This window comes from Erpetoichthys calabaricus, chromosome 12 (assembly GCF_900747795.2).
Source record: "Erpetoichthys calabaricus chromosome 12, fErpCal1.3, whole genome shotgun sequence".
NCBI lineage: Eukaryota > Metazoa > Chordata > Cladistia > Polypteriformes > Polypteridae > Erpetoichthys > Erpetoichthys calabaricus.
The window spans coordinates 128,864,032-128,882,128 of record NC_041405.2 but is presented as its reverse complement, the minus strand read 5'-3'; the positions used below and the strand labels follow the sequence as shown (position 1 = coordinate 128,882,128).

Sequence of the window (18,097 nt, the reverse complement as noted above, 5' to 3'; positions counted from 1 at the left end):
TAAGCAAAATAAGCACGTGTTTAGGGCATCGAGAGAAGGGGGCACTATAGAAATTTTCGATTGCCGGATTTACCATTGACCACGGCGCAAAACTGCAAATAGATAGATAGATAGATAGATAGATAGATAGATAGATAGATAGATAGATAGATAGATAGATACTTTATTAATCCCAAGGGGAAATTCACATACTCCAGCAGCAGCATACTGATACAAAAAAAAAAATTAAATTAAAGAGTAATACAAATGTAGGTAAAAACAGACAATAACTTTGAATAATGTTAACGTTTACCCCCATCTCTGGTGGAATTGAATAGTCGCATAGTTTGGGGTTTACCATTGACCACAGCGTAAAACTGTAAATAGATAGATAGATAGATAGATAGATAGATAGATAGATAGATAGATAGATAGATAGATAGATACTTTATTAATCCCAAGGGGAAATTCACATACTCCAGCAGCAGCATACTGATACAAAAAAAAAAATATTAAATTAAAGAGTAATAAAAATGTAGTTTGGGGGAGGAACAATCTCCTCAGTCTGTCAGTGGAGCAGGACAGTGACAGCAGTCTATCGCTGAAGCTGCTCCTCTGTCGGGAGATGATCCTGTTTAATGAATGCAGTGGATTCTCCATAATTGATAGGAGCCTGTTGAGTGCCCATCGCTCTGCCACGGATGTCAAATTGTCCAGTTCCATGCCTACAATAGAGCCTGCCTTCCTCACCAGTTTGTCCAGGCGTGAGGTGTCCTTCTTCTTTATGCTGCCTCCCCAGCACACCACTGCATAGAAGAGGGCACTCGCCACAACTGTCTGATAGAACATCTGCAGCATCTTATTGCAGATGTTGAAGGACGCCAGTCTTCTAAGGAAGTATAGCCGGCTCTGTCCTCTCTTGCACAGAGAATCAGTATTGGCAGTCCAGTCCAATTTATCATCCAGCTGCACTCCCAGGTATTTATAGGCCTGCACCCTCTGCACACATTCACCTCTGATGATCATGGGGTCTAGGAGGGGCCTGGGCCTCCTAAAATCCACCTGATGCAGCCCACTCCTGATGCAGCCCATGATAGCAGTGTCGTCAGCGAACTTTGGCACATGGCAGGACTCTGAGTTGTATTGGAAGTCCGATGTATATAGGCTGAACAGGACCGGAGAAAGTACAGTCCCCTGCGGCGCTCCTGTGTTGCTGACCACAATGTCAGACATGCAGTTGCCAAGACGCACATACTGAGGTCTGTTTGTAAGATAGTCCACGATCCATGCCACTAGGTATGAATCTACTCCCATCTCTGTCAGCTTGTCCCTAAGGAGCAGAGGTTGGAAGGTGTTGAAGGCGCTAGAGAAGTTTAGAAACATAATTCTTACAGCACCACTGCCTCTGTCCAAGTGGGAGAGTGATCGGTGTAGCATATAGATGATGGCATCCTCTGCTCCCACCTTCTCCTGGTATGCGAACTGCAGAGGGTCGAGGGCGTGGCGTACCCGTGGCCTCAGGTGGTGAAGCAGCAGCTGCTCCATGGTCTTCATCACATGTGACGTCAGAGCGACAGGCTGGAAGTCGTTCAGCTCACTAGAATGTGATACCATTGGGACTGGGGTGATACAAGATGTTTTCCAAAGCCTCGGGACTCTCCCCTGTTTCAGGCTCAGGTTGAAGATGCACTGTAGAGGACTCCCCAGCTCCAGTGCACAGACTTTCAGCAGTCGTGGCGATACTCCATCTGAACCCGCTGCTTTGCTGGCAGGAAGTCTCCTCAGCTCTTTGCTCACCTGCGCTGCTGTAATTGTGGGTGGGGATGTCTCTCCTATGCTGGTATCAGCAGAAGGATGGGTGGAGGGTGTAGTACTCCGAGGTGAGAGTGGGTTAGGGTGGTCAAACCTGTTAAAGAAGTTGTTCATTTGGTTTGCTCTCTTCACGTCTCTCTTGATGGTGGCACCCCGCTTCGAGCTGCAGCCAGTGATGATCTTCATCCCATCCCACACTTCCTTCATGCTGTTATTCTGCAACTTCTGCTCCAGCTTTCTCCTGTACTGCTCCTTCGCCGCCCTGAGCTGGACTCGGAGTTCCTTCTGCACGCGCTTGAGCTCATGCTGATCACCGCCTTTAAAAGCCCTTTTCTTCTGGTTCAAAAGGCCCTTGATGTCACTTGTAATCCATGGCTTGTTGTTAGCATAGCAGCGTACTGTTCTTACTGGAACTACAATGTCTATACAGAAGTTGATGTAGTCAGTAGTGCAGTCAACAACCTCCTCAATGTTCTCACTATGTGATCCCTGCAGGATATCCCAGTCCGTAGTTCCAAAGCAGTCCCTCAGAGCCTGCTCTGCTTCAGGTGACCACTTCCTGAATGAGCGTGTGGTTGCAGGTAGCTCCCTCACTCTTGGTTTGTAGTGAGGCTGAAGCAGAACCAGGTTATGATCTGCTTTCCCAAGCGCAGGCAGCGGGGTGGTGCTGTATGCATCTTTAACGTTTGCATACAGTAAGTCAATAGTCTTATTTCCCCGGGTGTTACAGTCCACATACTGGGAGAAGGCAGGTAATGTTTTGTCCAGCGTCACATGGTTAAAATCTCCAGCGATTAGCACAAGCACCTCAGGGTTCTGCGTTTGTAAATTAGCAACAGCAGAATGGATGATGTCACTCGCTATTTCCATGTCCGCCTGAGAAGGGATGTAAACAATAACAACAATGACGTGTCCAAACTCTCTGGGCAAGTAATAGGGGAGTAAACTTACGGCCAGCAGTTCGATGTTCCTACAGCAAGTGGAGATTTTGACGTTTATATGTCCAGAGTTACACCACTTTGTATTGACATAGACAGCAAGTCCTCCTCCTTTGTGCTTCCCGCAGGTACTTGCATCTCTGTCCGCTCTAACTGTGCTAAACTTGGGTAGCTCCACATTAGCATCTGGGATGATGGTAGTTAGCCATGTTTCGTATAATAATAATTAAAAAATAATTTCGTAAATAGTGCAGCTGAACCAGGTTCCACTAAAAGGGGCTCCCACATTAAATGAAAAAATACATACTAAAATAATAATGCAATAGTAATAATAGAGGTTAATGATATATATTAATCTGGGGAATACTACAAAATTAGAATATGGTAACTGCCACACAGTCCACCGAAGCTCACGTGATCGTACTTTTCTTGGTCACATCGGTTGTCCCGTTAAGTCGTCCACTGAGAGTGTGTGCAGCTCATATATACAGTATATGGGGCCCCCAAAATCTTTTAAGTGTTTACGGCCTCTAAAGGTCGTAATCCCGCCCTGCGATCTACCATAAGTCGTCCACTGAGAGTGCGTCAGCTCATATATACAGGTACAGTATATGGGGCCCCCAAAATATTTTAAGTGTTTATGGCCTCTAAAGGTCGTAATCCCGCCCTGCGATCTACCATAATCCTGATTAATTACACAACATTGGGAAGTCATGCTTTTAGCCAAAAGGCCCGAAGCTGTGGAACGATCTGCCTGCTTGTGTTACGATGGATACCTCAGTGTGAGTACTCACTGTAGAGCTGCTCTTATTACACCTCTTTATTAGTTATTTGTACAAAATATTAGCATTACAGTCTGTATGAACTGTTACTGACTCTTCTGTGTTCTGCTTCTCATTTCAGTATCCTGCTGTGTTACCACGGCTATACTGCTAACTCCTGCCAATGGGAAAGACATCAGAAACCCGAGAGCCTTGGAGTCTAAAGATGATGGGATTCCATTTTCTTATGAGCAGAAAACAACTACACGTTATTTTAAAACACACAACAGGAAGCTGACGGCATAACTGTGACTAAGACTTTTTAAAACCAAATCTGGACCACCAAAGGTTTATTTTCTTCAGGAATTCTCCTGAATGAAATGTTTGTTTCCATATTCTCCATTGTCAAATTATTTGACAACAACTAGACCTATGATGATAAATGTCATCTCAGTGGTTAGAAAAACTTGGTCCCTGCCTAAATAAGGAGTGGTTGCTCAGAGGTAAAGTATCTGCACTGGACTGGTATCTGTAAAGTTGTTGGTTCAATTCCCATTATTGCCCTTAACCTGAAAACTGCTCATAGGGCACTGTATATTTGTCTGAACCATACAAAAAGACAATTTCCCCTTGTGGGATAAACAAAGTATGTCAAAAAACAAACATTCAGTGGTTGTGTTTTATATAGAGATTGCACTCTGGCGTCATTTGATAGTTTCTGAGAATAATAAAGGTAGGCTTTCACCCTCATTGCTCCACAATTTATTTCAGCAGGTGGTGGTAATGCACCTTCATAAAGCAGATCCAGGAGAATTCTTTCAACTTAATGGTGAATAATGTATTCGAGGACCCAGTGAAAATTAATGGGAAGGACACTTAGAACTGAAGTCAGGAAGCTTACTGGAAAAATTTCTCACCATTAAAAGGCTTTGCTTGCAGCACTTGTGTCCAGAGCCCATCTCTGTCAGGTGTTTAGGGAGCTGGAGTGCCCCATGGTGGCCTCATAGCACAGGCAAAAAAAATCAAACATGAACAAAAAAAGATATATAAAAAAAAGAATGAACACCAGCCAGGGAATGAATCCTGGCTGAAACATAGCTTGGCAAGTGAAACAGAGAGCACTTTATCAAGGAGATTCTCAACAAGGAGAGCAACATGTTAATGGATTTTGCAATTCAGTTGAGTTAAAGTTTATTATATTCCTTGTTCTTTTTGAGCCTGGGTGCAGGTCTTTCTAAAACCACAACTGGGGGGCCGTCCTCAGCCTTATATAAGTTGGTGGTTAGCACAGTACTATACGTGATTTTCTCGGAGACACTTTAATGTTCCACGAGACAAGGCAGTGAGACAAAAGGACAGCTGCTGTACAGGCTTCTAATTCTTGAGATAAGTTTGGGTTGTGAGTGAATGGAACCCAGAAAATATATAACACCACAGCACTATATAAATTCTGTCTCACACATGCTTTCCCAGGCCTCTCTTTATCCATCCATTTCAACTTTTGCCCCAAGGCTCAAATGGTCACTTGCACAGCGTAGTCTGCAAATGCCATGCTTGAGTGAATTCCAGAGTAATCCCTGTGTTGGTCTCTGATAAATCATCATGCCTTAAGGCCCAACTATCACTTTAAAGTGTAGACATCTTTGCTGGTGCCCAAGCTTTCTTCTACTCATAATATTTAGCATGGCCATATTTCTTTCACTGCGGTGGGTTGGCACCCTGCCCGGGATTGATTCCTGCCTTGTGCCCTGTGTTGGCTGGGATTGGCTCCAGCAGACCCCCCGTGACCCTGTGTTCGGATTCAGCGGGTTGGATAATGGATGGATGGATGGATATTTCTTTCATTGGTAACATTTTGCTGCCATTTGTTTTGGGGAGCTCTCTGGAAAACTTTAAAGTTTCTTGTATGCCAATGCCTATAGAGTATTTACTGCCACTCAGTCTTGAAATATGTTGTACTTCACTCTGCTGGTGGCCTTACTTTCACATTAGTGTAACAACAAGCTCCTCTCTTTTTTATCCTTGGGTCTTATAATGTTTCAGTCTCAGTGATCATGATAGGCCAATGACACAGTCATTTGACAAGCATGTGGGACATTCAGAATGCCTAATTTGGCTTGCATCACTCCCTCCAGCAATGACAGTATGTCTAATTTCAAAGACTCTTAGCATGTAGATGTCATCCCTCTACTTGGGTTTTTTGCCACATGTTCTGAACATCCTTGTTTACACAGTACTTTAGAGTGTTACTGATGTTTTACCACAGTGTAGGAGGTAAGGCCAAGGTAAACTTTTTTATCCATCCATCCATCCATCCATCCATCCATCCATCCATCCATCCATCCATCCATCCATCTTCAAATATTCTAAACCTTACCTGGAGGACTAGAACCTACAGTATTTTAGCAGTAATGGACGCAAGGCAGAAACCAGTTCTGTTCCTCTTGTGTATTATAACTGATTAACAAACAGAAAAAATAAATAAATTAAGATTGATTAAAATTCCATCTACTCACCCATATTTTTCTCAGTACCCACTTTTCCATTGCAGTGTCATGGGAAACTAGAATCTGTATAATCAACAATGGGTACTGGCAGGAACTAAACCTTGATGGGTTGCCAGTCAGCTGCACATAATTTGAATGACTGAACCACTGTGCCAGTAACCCAACCCACATGTAGCCAATAACTTGGAATTATTTTTTATATTTGTTCTTCCAGTAATAATGCAATAAAAAAACCAATAGATCAGAAATATATTTAAATATGTTATATACACTATTGACATATATAGCACAGAATTCTAGAAACAAAACAAAGCACTCTGGCAGAAAACGTCTGTTATTTGGAAGTACCCTTGATATGGGCATTGATGAAATTCTTAGCTCCTTGCTTTAAGTGTTCCTTTCAGCTCCTGTTCCAGGTATGTTGCCACATTAATCAATTGTTTTACCAGTCTAAAGAGTTCTCTAAGGCTATTGGTCTGTTTCTGTCATGACTAAAACTGCACAAGGTGTTTAGTGTGCTCCTGGAAACTAATACACATTGGGCTTTACACTGGTTGGCCGGTTCACAACACCTTTTTAGCCATCAAACTCTACTGTAAACATCAAATGGCTAAAAAAATGCAAAACACATAAAAGAAAAAATACTGCCCTTGTGCTTACTGGGAACTTTATGATCATACTACTGAAGATATCTGCTGGGGGGTGCTTAGGAGATACTGCCTCCATACACAAACACACTGCAGTATAATAATCCCCCCCAAATGTGAGGTTAGGATGAGTCTGAGGTGCACTAGAAAGCCTCTGGACAGATGTGTGGAGGCCTCAGTCCTGTCATGACGGGGTCAAGTAAGGATGTCTTTTGTTATATGTATTGAAACCTCTCACTGTTAAAACACTGCAGGGCTCTGTTATGCAAGAATTTTAAAATAATTTTAATTAGTATATATAAAAAAGAGATATAAAAGCCATTTTAGATTTGTATATTTCTGAAAGGTGTGTTGAGTAGCAATAAGAAATTTAGTAATATTTTAAAATAATATGTAAAAAAATAAATTGTATAAGCCTTTTTAATTTGTTAATGTTGAGTTGAACAAAAAGAAACATAAATATCTGCATATGTACTATGAAAGTGAAGAAAATATGCCATTTAACATTTGCAGTGGCATGCTGAATGCTAATAAGAAATATACACTTTCATGTATTTTTATATTATATATTTTTGTATTATATGTGGACATATCAAGATTTGATCTTCATTTTAACAGTATGTTTAGATAAAGGTGACGAAAATGAAAAAAAAAAACTGAACATTTGAGTTTGCAGTAATTTATTTAACAGAAGTTGAGATATACCTTTTTTGTCTGTGGAAAAAGTAAATCCACTCTTGATTCTAATAGCTGGTGTTGGCCCCCTCAAGTAGGCATTTCCTATATCTGTCTACCAGTCTGTCACATTGACTGGGAGGAGTTCTTTTTTTCCTCCATACAGAATTGTTTCAGCTGTGTGTTATTTTAGGGATAAGTAAGCCCACGATTCGCTAGCGAATCGGAAATCCAAGAATGGCAATCAGTTTCTGTTCCGTCCGATATCTGGATGGATGACATATCATGGAGGGTGGGTGCGTCTGGGGAAATGTCATTTAATTACATAAGCATATCTGTACTAAAGCGGTTTCGTTTTGTGGAGACGTGATTCCGTTGCCTTTGCTGACACCGACTGCTGGCAGAGTGGAGCACAGCAAGTTTAGTTTACAGGTTGTGGTGTCCATGTGCCAGCCACTAAGTCTGGGAAGCTGCTGGGTTAGAGTCTGTGACCGTTATGTGATCTGTATTACTGGCACGGTGGATTAGAGCAAGTGTAGCTCACAGGTTGTGTTGTTTGGGAGCCACCTACTGACTCTGGGAAGCCGCTGCGTTTTGGGAAGCCGCTGCATTTGACTCTGGGGCGGGCGCCACAGCGCATTACGTTGTGTTATTTGGGCGCCACCTACTGACTCTGGGAAGCCGTCGCGTCTTGGGAAGTCGCTGCATTTGACTCTGGGGCGGGCGCCGCCGCGAGTCTAGTCTACAGGTGGTGTTGTTTGGGCGCTTACTGGTTGTGTTTTTTGGGCGCCACCTACTGACTCTGGGAATCCACCGTGTTTTGGGAAGCCGCTGCGTTTGACTGTACAGGTTGTGTTGTTTGGGCGCTCAGAGGTTGTGTTGTTCGGGCGCCACCTACTGACTCTGGGAAGCCGCCGCGTTTTGGAAAGCCGCTGCGTTTGACTCTGGACTCTGGGGCGGGCGCCAAGGCCGCAGTGCGCATGCGCCTCGGTGCCTCCGCCGTGCATATATTAACTGTGGTTTAGTAAGATAGATGTTTTGCATGTACAGCCATTTCAAGTCCATGTACCCCCCTACCCTCAGCAACTCAATAGGATTCAGATCTGGGCTTTGACTTGGTCATTCCAGAACCCTCCTTTTCCTTCTTTTCAGCCATTCCTTGGGGGATTTACTGGTATGTTTAGGGTCACTGTCATGTTACAAGGTCAACTTTCAATTAGCGTCAATCTTCTGACTGATATTCTGACATATTAAGCACCCTCTGGTACAATGAGGGATTAATAGTGGATTCTATGGGATGATACGCTACCAAGGTCTTGTGGCAGCAAAGCAGCACCAAATCATACAATTTCCACCACTATGCTTTACAATTGGTATGAGGTACTTCTGGTCAAATGCTGTCTGGTTTTTGTCAAAATGGATGGATGTCTTTTGGTACTGTTGTCAAATAATTTTGTCTTTGCTTCATCAGTTCAGAGAACAATACTCCATATATCCTGCTCTTTGCCTAAGTGTTCATATGCAAATGTTACTCTTTCCTTGATGTTCTTTCTGGACAGCAAAGGTTTTCTCCTGGCACCTCTCCCATGTAGATCTAATTCATGCAGCCTCTTTCTCATGCACTTTTACATCAACAGTGGAAAGAGCTACCTGTAGGTCCCATTAGGAAATTGTAGATTTCCTAAGAGACGTCTGTCAACCTCTTGCTGGTGTGGTCTGACCTGGAAAAGTTGTCAGTAGCTTGAAATGTTCTTAATGTGCAGATGATCCTCCAGGCAGGACAATAGTTAATTTTAAATTTTTCTGGAGATCTTTTTAAATCCCTTTCTATACTCATATTAATCTATAACATTCTTTCTGAAGGCCTTAGAGAGCTGTTTCAATCTTGGCATGGTGATAACATAAATCTTAAAAATGACAAAGGGCAAACCAAACAAAATGCATAAGGTTCAAATAAAATATGCTCAGACAAGATCCTATTTGATAAAGTTTTAATCATTTGCAGGTATTTAAGGTAGTGATACATAGGGGTGTAGGGGTGAACTTACCTTTTCGATATGGGAAAATGAGATTTATGTTTATTTAAATTACATAATGGCTACAACATGTAAATGTGGCATGATGCTTGTTACATCCATCCATCCATTATCCAACCTGCTACATTCTAACTACAGGGTCACGGGGGTCTGCTGGAGCCAATCCCAGCCAACACAGGGTGCAAGGCAGGAAACAAACCCCGGGCAGGGTGCCAGCCCACCGCAGGGTACGTACACACACACGAGGGACAATGTAGAATCGCCAATGCACCTAACCTGCATGTCTTTGGACTGTGGGAGGAAACCGGAGCACCCGGAGGAAATCCACGGGACACGGGAAGAACATGCAAACTCCACGCAGGGAGGACCCAGGAAGTGAACCTGGGTCTCCTAACTGCGAGGCAGCAGCGCTACCCACTGTGCCGCCTGCTTGCTATATCATATCACCTTTATCTATGGATACTGTTTAAATAAAAAAAAAATTAAAATGATATATGTAAGCTAATATATTTGCCACTAAAGTTTCTGTTTTGAATTTAAATATAAAAATATCTTATTAGTGTCTTAACAGCATGTACTGTTCTGACTTATATGATTATATGTATCTTTTTCCTGTCATCTAACGATATCACATTTTTAAAATGTGCATAGTACAAGGAATTGGCTGAATAAACTCTGCTGAGATGTATTCACAGTTAAATTATCCTGTGTGACTGCCAGGGGGCACACCAGCCACACTCCAGGCACAAGTCTCTGGAACACACACATTTTATTTTGCAGTGGCAAACCACTTTTCCCTTGCTCCCAACAGCAGCACAGTACAATATCAGCCCAAAATACAGTAAACCAACACCTTCCCTCTTCCGTTTCTCTTCCTCCCATGGAGCCCTGCAGGAATCCGAGGTGCTGCTGCAACCCAGGGGTGGCTGCCATGCAGCACTCCAGGGGAGGCAGTGCCCTGTGCATGTCTGTTCCCATAGTCCTTTCAGTTCATTGGCCACCCAGCTGGAAAAGGGCTATGGCCGTCTGCCACGATAATATGATTACATTTCTTTTTTTATTTTTTATTTATTGGCCATATGTCACACGCAACCTTGGAAATGGTTGTCCTCAGCAAAAATTAGCAACATGGACAAATCGATATAAAATACAAATGAAATGAAAATGGATTTGTGCCCAGACAGTATTATTATCATATAGGGCTATGGACCTCACAAGCTGCCCACAATGCATTCTCTCTCCTTTATATGGACAGGATTGAGGCATTCAAATTTCTGGCGCCTTGAGTGAATTTGGTTTTAGTTTATTAAACTGAATATCTGACTTTCTTGTTTTTCATTATAGATTGAAGCATGCAAATCTTTGTGAAAACTCTAACAGGCAAGACCATCACCTTAGAAGCAGAGCCAGACGATACCATTGAGAACGTGAAGGCCAAACTCCAGGACAAAGAAGGTATTCCTTTGAACCAGCAGAGGCTGATCTTTGCCGGCAAACAGCTGGAAGCTGGTAACACGCTAGCTGACTACAACATCCAAAAAGAATCCACTCTTCACTTGGTCTTGAGACTCCGGGGCGGCATGCAGATTTTTGTGAAAACACTGACTGGCAAGACCATCACCCTAGAGGTGGAACCTAGCGACACCACAGAAAATGTGAAGGCCAAACTGCAAGACAAGGAGGGCATTCCTCCTGACCAGCAAAGGTTGATCTTTGCTGGTAAGCAGTTGGAAAATGGCCGCACCTTGTCTGATTACAACATACAAAAAGAGTCCACTCTTCACCTGGTACTACGTCTTAGGGGTGGCATGCAGATCTTTGTAAAAACCCTGACAGGCAAGACCATTACTCTGGAAGTTGAGCCCAGTGACACAATTGAGAATGTGAAAGCTAAAATCCAAGACAAAGAAGGCATTCCACCAGATCAGCAGAGACTCATTTTTGCTGGCAAACCGTTGGAAGAAGGCCGTACACTGTCTGACTACAACATCCAGAAGGAGTCCACACTGCATTTAGTCCTGAGGTTAAGGGGAGGGTACTGATGCTCTACTATTTCATATACACTGCACATGGCTCTTCTACATGCATTTGAGGTCATTTTCCTGCTTCAATGCCTTCAGAGATCCCTGCACTCAAAATCCTCATGAATTAAGTAGGACACTTTGTGTTCTGCATTCTGAAACAGTGAACAAGAAAAGGAAAAAAAAAAAAAACAAGCTCAGAAACAAGCTGCATGGCCAGCTTATTTCCAATAAGTGCTATATCATAGTCTGATACTTAGTTGTAGAAGGGGATCATTTGAAAAGCAGAGCAAGTTACACTGGCTATAGTTTAACTTGAAGTTCCTTTTTAGTCAAGTGAATGTCTCCATTTCTTTTTCATTTTTAACAGTTTTGTAATTCTTACTGTTGTAATTATTGAACATATACTGGGTGGCACAGTGATGCAGAGACTGCTACCTCATAGATCATGTGCCTTGGGGTCAAACTCCGCACTTAGTCACTGGCTTTGATGAGTTTACAGATTCTAGTTGTGTCACTATGGGTTTTAGACCAGGTGTGCTGGTTTCTGCCACAATACCTGCAGAATTTATTAACTGGAAATTCTTAATTGGCCCCTGAGTGAGTGTGATTATGAGTGTGAATGTGAGCTGTGATGTACTGGCATCACAACAAGGACTGCTTCATGCCTTGTGCCTGGTGCTGATGGGGATAAGCTTCAAACTGCTATAACCCTCAACTCGAGTCAGTTTGAAAATGTTGTGTTATGGAGAGCCATGGAAGGCTTATGCATATCATCCTTATCCTTCTCCTTTAAACATGCTAAGGCAGGGCCACTCAGCTCCAGTCCTGGAGTTCTGCAGTGGTTGCATTTCATAATTAGTAGGCAGGCCTAGCACATAATGAAATTTGGTATTTAATTATATGGCTTGTTACTGCTTTCATTCTTCCAAGACAAACCTTTATCACAATATAGATTTTTATTTTTGGAGAACATTACCCAAATATTTTGTGGTCTTGAACAGATTTTTTACCTCTTGGACCTTCCCTTCTCTCTCATTTATTTCAAAACATTTTATTAGCACAGATACTTTATGATCCATTTACGCAGGTCTAAAGAGAAGCACATTAGATGAAAAGCTAGATGTTCCTTTATCATTTGCACATCGTTATTAATGGATGTCTGGCTTACAAAACAGTCAATAATGAACACTTTAATGTAGCAGATTAAAACTAAAATAGGCAGTTAAGGGTTCTGAATTGTAATAAGTGAGTTATCTAAAAATAAGAACAAAAACATATTGGCTTAGTTATAAACAAATAGGCTCTAATTAAAAATTTGGTTAAAGCAGAGCTGAGTAACCCTTAAATTAAGAGTATGTGAGTGGTAAGGTATATTCTCAGTTACTTGGTAACACAGTAATGTGTTGTAGTGAATGATTCCAAATGTCATATGGTGTGCATATGATTAGCAAGCACCATTATTTAAATGGCCATAAGGAACTGAGTGAAAGCCACTTTGTCCCATTCATACCACAGTGCAAGGTGTGGCTCAAGAAGTAGTTCTATTTTAGAATCCATCTCTCATGGCGGCACAGCTTTTAGTATTGCTACCATACGGTCTGAATTCACTGCCTGGGTGTTCCTCCACATCCCTAAAAGATGTGTATGTTAGGCTAATTGGCCTTTCTTGGTGTGAATGAGTGGGTTCTACAGTGAATTGGTGGTCCCTTTCCAGGGTTAGCTCCTGCCTTGCAACCTAACTTACCATTGAGCCATAACTGAATTAAGCAGCTTTACTAAATATCATATTATATGCTCTGGAAAACTAGCTTAATATTTGAACTACAATTGAGTATACCAGTTAGTTTAAGATGTGTCATGGTGGTGGAAAATCTGTGAATTGGTAAGTGTCTAAAATATAAAACTAAGCCTCAGCCCACCAAGCCGATGTCATAAAAAAAGATCTTTATTAGTGTGGACATTTTTAGGATATTTAATCATAGTTTTCACTTCCTTTACAGTAAAAAGACGATGTACATTTGAAGCTAACAGTGATTGATATGCTAGTGTCAGAATTAATTTCTTGTATTCTGATTTGATTATTTTAATGGATATCATTTTTTTTTAAGTTTGCTGGAATATTAACATATGCATAATACTAAGGTGTGCTGCATTAAGCACATTGCTGGAACATTTTCAGTTAATTTACAGGTTTCGGCTTTAACAGAATTGCATAGGGAATAGTTTTGTCCAAGGTGGGGTACAACCTGAACTCCATATATTTATTTCACTTTATTAATTTCTGTTTTGTTTTTTTTAATAAACTAATTTTTGTTTGGCACTTTTTTTTGAATGAACGCTACACAGCATGACCTCGTGAAGCATGTGTAGACCCACATTATTGACAAGTGAGTGGCCAGTGAATCTGTGGTGTCACAAGAGAACATTTCCCATGGTGTTCACATTGGCTTTTCGAAGTCAGGTCTGTGTTTGGCTGCTTAGGGTCAAGTCAAGTCAAGTTTTTGTAGTGTTTGAAGTAAAATTAAATTAGTGTAATCATTGATCTTTGATGTAGTGGCCCCCTGTACAGGGTTGCTTCCTGCTTTGTACTAGAAGCTACAATGATAGGCTATATACTGAATTAGGTGGGTTCAATACTGGAAGGATTATTAAAGTATAAAGTGTCTTTTACTGTCAACACCATTCAATGGATCTTCTTTTGAAACTGGACATTCCAGTCCACCTTTCCAGAGTTTTGGCATTTGCTTCAAATGGGATTCCAATTGTAGTGGCTGGGATTTTGAGGTATTACATAGCACACATTTTGCCAAGTGTATCCTTTGCCCAGATTAGATTAGATTAGATTATACTTTCTTTATACCCAGGGAAAATGAAAATTTTACAGAAGCTCAACACAGACAGAAATGCCTCCAGTGTATTTTCAGTCTTCCTTCTGTTTCTGGCCACTCCCATCTGTACTTTTTGCTAAGAAACATTTATGGTGCAGCACTCCATTAGAAAAGGGCAATGGACATAAACTGGGGAATTTAAATGGTGTTTGGCTCAAGCGTTGGGTGTTTATAATTTTGCAGCATCTTGTCATTTTAGCATTTTGACATATTTTTGTTGTCTTATTTTTCCTACCTCTAGAGTTGTAGTTTAGATTTTTTTCTTGTATAGATTTCCTGTTTTTTGTGTCAGTTCTTTTGGATATGGCCGCTGTATTATTCTGCTATGATATGATTGATGTCTTGCTTTTTTTTGGGGTTAAAAAACATTGTACTCTTTCATCATGTATTCTGCATTGTTGGCTGCCCTGGATGCAGACAGTTCAATTTTATGAGGTGGTATAGTCTTTAACTCTTTAAATCCGTTTCCGCTACTGGGGGGAGGGTATTGAGTGGCTGTGCTGCCTGTGCTTTCACCCTGTGGGTACATCTGGACAGCCTGTGTATAATAATGATATCCATTACAATGAAAAGTGGAACTACAATGGACCTTGCTTTGACTGGGTGCATAAAAAATAGAGAAATGGGGTGAGGCCTGAGGCCTTGGAAAAGTCCCATAAACCAGGCTAGGGCCTACCCTAGCCTACCCAGAAATAGGCCTCACCTCAAATAGCCTGACCCCAACCTCCAAAGGGAAAGGTAATTGTTAAATAGAATTTTGGCTTGAGAAAAACTCAACAAAGGGATATTTATAAATGAAAATATTCAAGGAAAAAATAGCAAATGGGCAAAAGAAAAGAAATAAGTGCCTGAAAGACAATCCAAAGTAAATGAGTTTCAATACATTATAACATTTGCAGAAACCAAAAACACAAGCAAAAAAAAACAATCCACAAAGCCAGAAATATTAAAAGAAAAAAGGAAATATTATGATAGCCTCCGCAAACTCAATGCTCTACTGCTGGATCCTCTTCTTTGGCACAATACATAAGCAGAGGGAGGTCTCAGCAGCAGTAATGTCAGGGTGGCCCCACCTCTTGGGGTACCACCCACAGAACACATGGAATAGGAAAGAACATAGCAGAATACACTGATACTAAAAAAATAAACAGCAATAATAACAAAACATAATAACAATAAAGATATGAAAAATAATAATTTACAATAAACAGAGGAAAAAAAAACATTAGCCAGGGACAAAACCTTGGCTGTAACATAACAAGATCTGTGATGGGGTCTCACTTGTGACCCTTTAATCAATATGATAAAATGTATTGCATGCAAAGGTCTAAAAGATTTCAGCAGTTTAGATTATTATTGGGGCGGCACGGTGGCACAGTGGGTAGCGCTGCTGCCTCGCAGTTAAGAGACCTGGGTTTGCTTCCTGGGTCCTCCCTGCTTGGAGTTTGCATGTTCTCCCCGTGTCTGAATGGGTTTCCCCTGGGTGCTCTGGTTTCCTCCCACAGTCCAAAGAAATGCAGGTTAGGTGCATTGGCGATTCTAAATTGTCCCTAGAATGTGTTTGGTGTGTTGGTGTGTGTGTGTGTGTGCCCTGCGGTGGGCTGGCGCCCTGCCCAGGGTTTGTTTCCTTCCTTGTTCCCTATGTTGGCTGGGATTGGCTCCAGCAGACCCCCGTGACCCTGTAGTTAGGATATAGCGGCTTGGATAATGGATGGATGGATTATTTTGAATTTACTTGCAGCACTTACCTTTTAAATCAGTGGTATTGAACTGGTACCTGAACCCATTCTGGCAAGCTGATTGGCCTTAAATGGTGAGTGGCTAGTAATACATTGAAGGAGCTGACAGAAGTTACCTCATCAGTAGTAAAAGAGTGGGGTGTGCTAGTTTACATTTGTTTTGATGTTCAGTAGACATGTTTTCACTTTGTAGCTTTTAATTGATCAGTTTGGTAACTTCAATGGCTCTTTGCAAAGATTACTTATGGCCAGAGCAACTGAAAATCTTCAGATTTGGAGTGACATGCATTAGCAAGCAATAACAAAATGTCTAAAGATAAAAAATTACCAAAACTACAGCCGATATACAGAATAAAGAAATCCACTTTTGAGTAAGGACAATCATCTTCACAAGTTGAACAAAGAACTCTAAAGGTTTTTTGCCAAACTTGTCAACTTATATAGATGCCAAATGAAGATTGTCATCCAGTACCAATACAGTACAGTACACCCATTAGTTGGACCATACACTTTAACAGGGAGGACGTGCTCCATGGAAAATGTTCTTTAGAAAACTGCAGTTATTTACAACAATACAATTCCTTTGTCCAGGGCTCATAGTGGAGATGTTGAAGAAAGGACAAAAACACTGTAGAGAGGACATGGCCTACACTTCCAAAGAAAAACAGCTGAAGTAATATCATGGAATAGCACTGGGTCTAGGAAGTTCTTACTCTTTTTGCAAGGGAGCAGGGGGCATTATCCTAGGAATGGACAGCAATGAGAATTGATAGGGCTTCATGTAGTCTTCACCCATGGTGCCTTCTCTATTGCCATTTTTGACATTAGCTGTGCTTATTTTCATAACTGTTTTAATAGATTTGTTTGGGTTAATCCCATAGTAATAACTACTTTTGGAGGTGGGTCTCATTCCTAATGATAAAGCACTTAGAAAGGGCTGGGGTCTTTACTTAAGTTCTTAAATGAAAGGAACAGTAGCCCTCTAGTGTTCACTGAGGCATCTCGCCCTCTTCAATGTCTTGAAAATTTAGTTATTCAGATTCACTTGATCTGCTTCTACTGGATTTGAGGCTGTGTTCCATTTCTAGTTTAGCAGACATTTTGAATTCAATTTTATTTCAACAAAGCGTTTCTCTAACCATTTTCAGTTTCCTCCCTTTGTCTGCTAGATGGCTTCTCTGTATTTTTTTTATTTCAATTTTGTATTCTACTTCTTGATGTGTTTCCTTAGTATATATTTCTTTCATTCCACTTTAATTTTTGTTTCAAGGGATTTGTTGCATTGCCCTTTGTTAATTGCTTATTTTGCTAACCTTTGTTGAAGAATTCCATCTATTCTGTGGTATTTTGTTTCTTGCAAATTCCTCCTCCTCTAATGTGCAAAGTAAAGATTATCATTTAATTTGATTTATTTAGAAGCTCTCAATTACATCAATATTTTTAATTAAGTACAATGCTGAGATCTCAGGGATTGAGATTGCTGTTTACTGGGTCAGCCTTTTTTAGGTGTGACTTGAAATCACAGCCCAGTACAGGGATTTCTTTGTCTGTTGGATCAGGGTCATTTCTAGCTAGTTCCTATTCTTTGGATCAACCCTTGTTGTCAAAGTTCACCCATCAAATTGATCTCAAGCTGACAGATACCATTCACCTTCTAAAGCAAAATGTCACTTGCTGGCACCTCCCTACCTTATGTACATAGGTCCTTCTGTCTTTCCATTAACTTTAACCAAACCTTCCACTATTTTTGGAGGTGCTTCTACTCCCTTATGCCCAGTTAATATTTAGGCTGCTTTAAAGCAATTAGTCTCTACCTTCTTCCCCTTTAACATAGTCAACTAGCTTCATGCAATGCGCTTTATATTTCTTATAATGAATTTTGCTGCTAAAAAACTGTATTTTGTACTTCAGGGGCTCCAGAATGAAGCAATATGCATAAAAAAATTGTTAGCTCTTTTTCCAGTTTTCCCTGAGGTAACTCCTTCATTGCTAGATGTACAGTTTACCTGTCTCCTGTGAACTGCAGGTAGTAATGGCAGCCGACTGTTGGACCACATTTATCAGAATGGAAAACCCATGTAGAAGAAAGTA

General features: G+C 41.1%; 1 protein-coding gene across 1 annotated transcript; it reads left to right on the top strand.

The window, feature by feature from the left end:
* The first annotated feature begins 10,707 nt into the window (after positions 1 to 10,707).
* On the top strand, positions 10,708 to 11,397 carry LOC114662601 (polyubiquitin-like). Its single transcript, XM_028816167.1, has one exon. The coding sequence runs from the start codon at positions 10,708 to 10,710 to the stop codon at positions 11,395 to 11,397; it is 690 nt and encodes a 229-aa protein (XP_028672000.1).
* Positions 11,398 to 18,097: the final 6,700 nt, after the last annotated feature.

Excerpts from the sequence above, each read along its gene's own strand:
- LOC114662601 (XM_028816167.1), top strand. The coding sequence starts at position 10,708 with ATGCAAATCTTTGTGAAAACTCTAACAGGCAAGACCATCACCTTAGAA.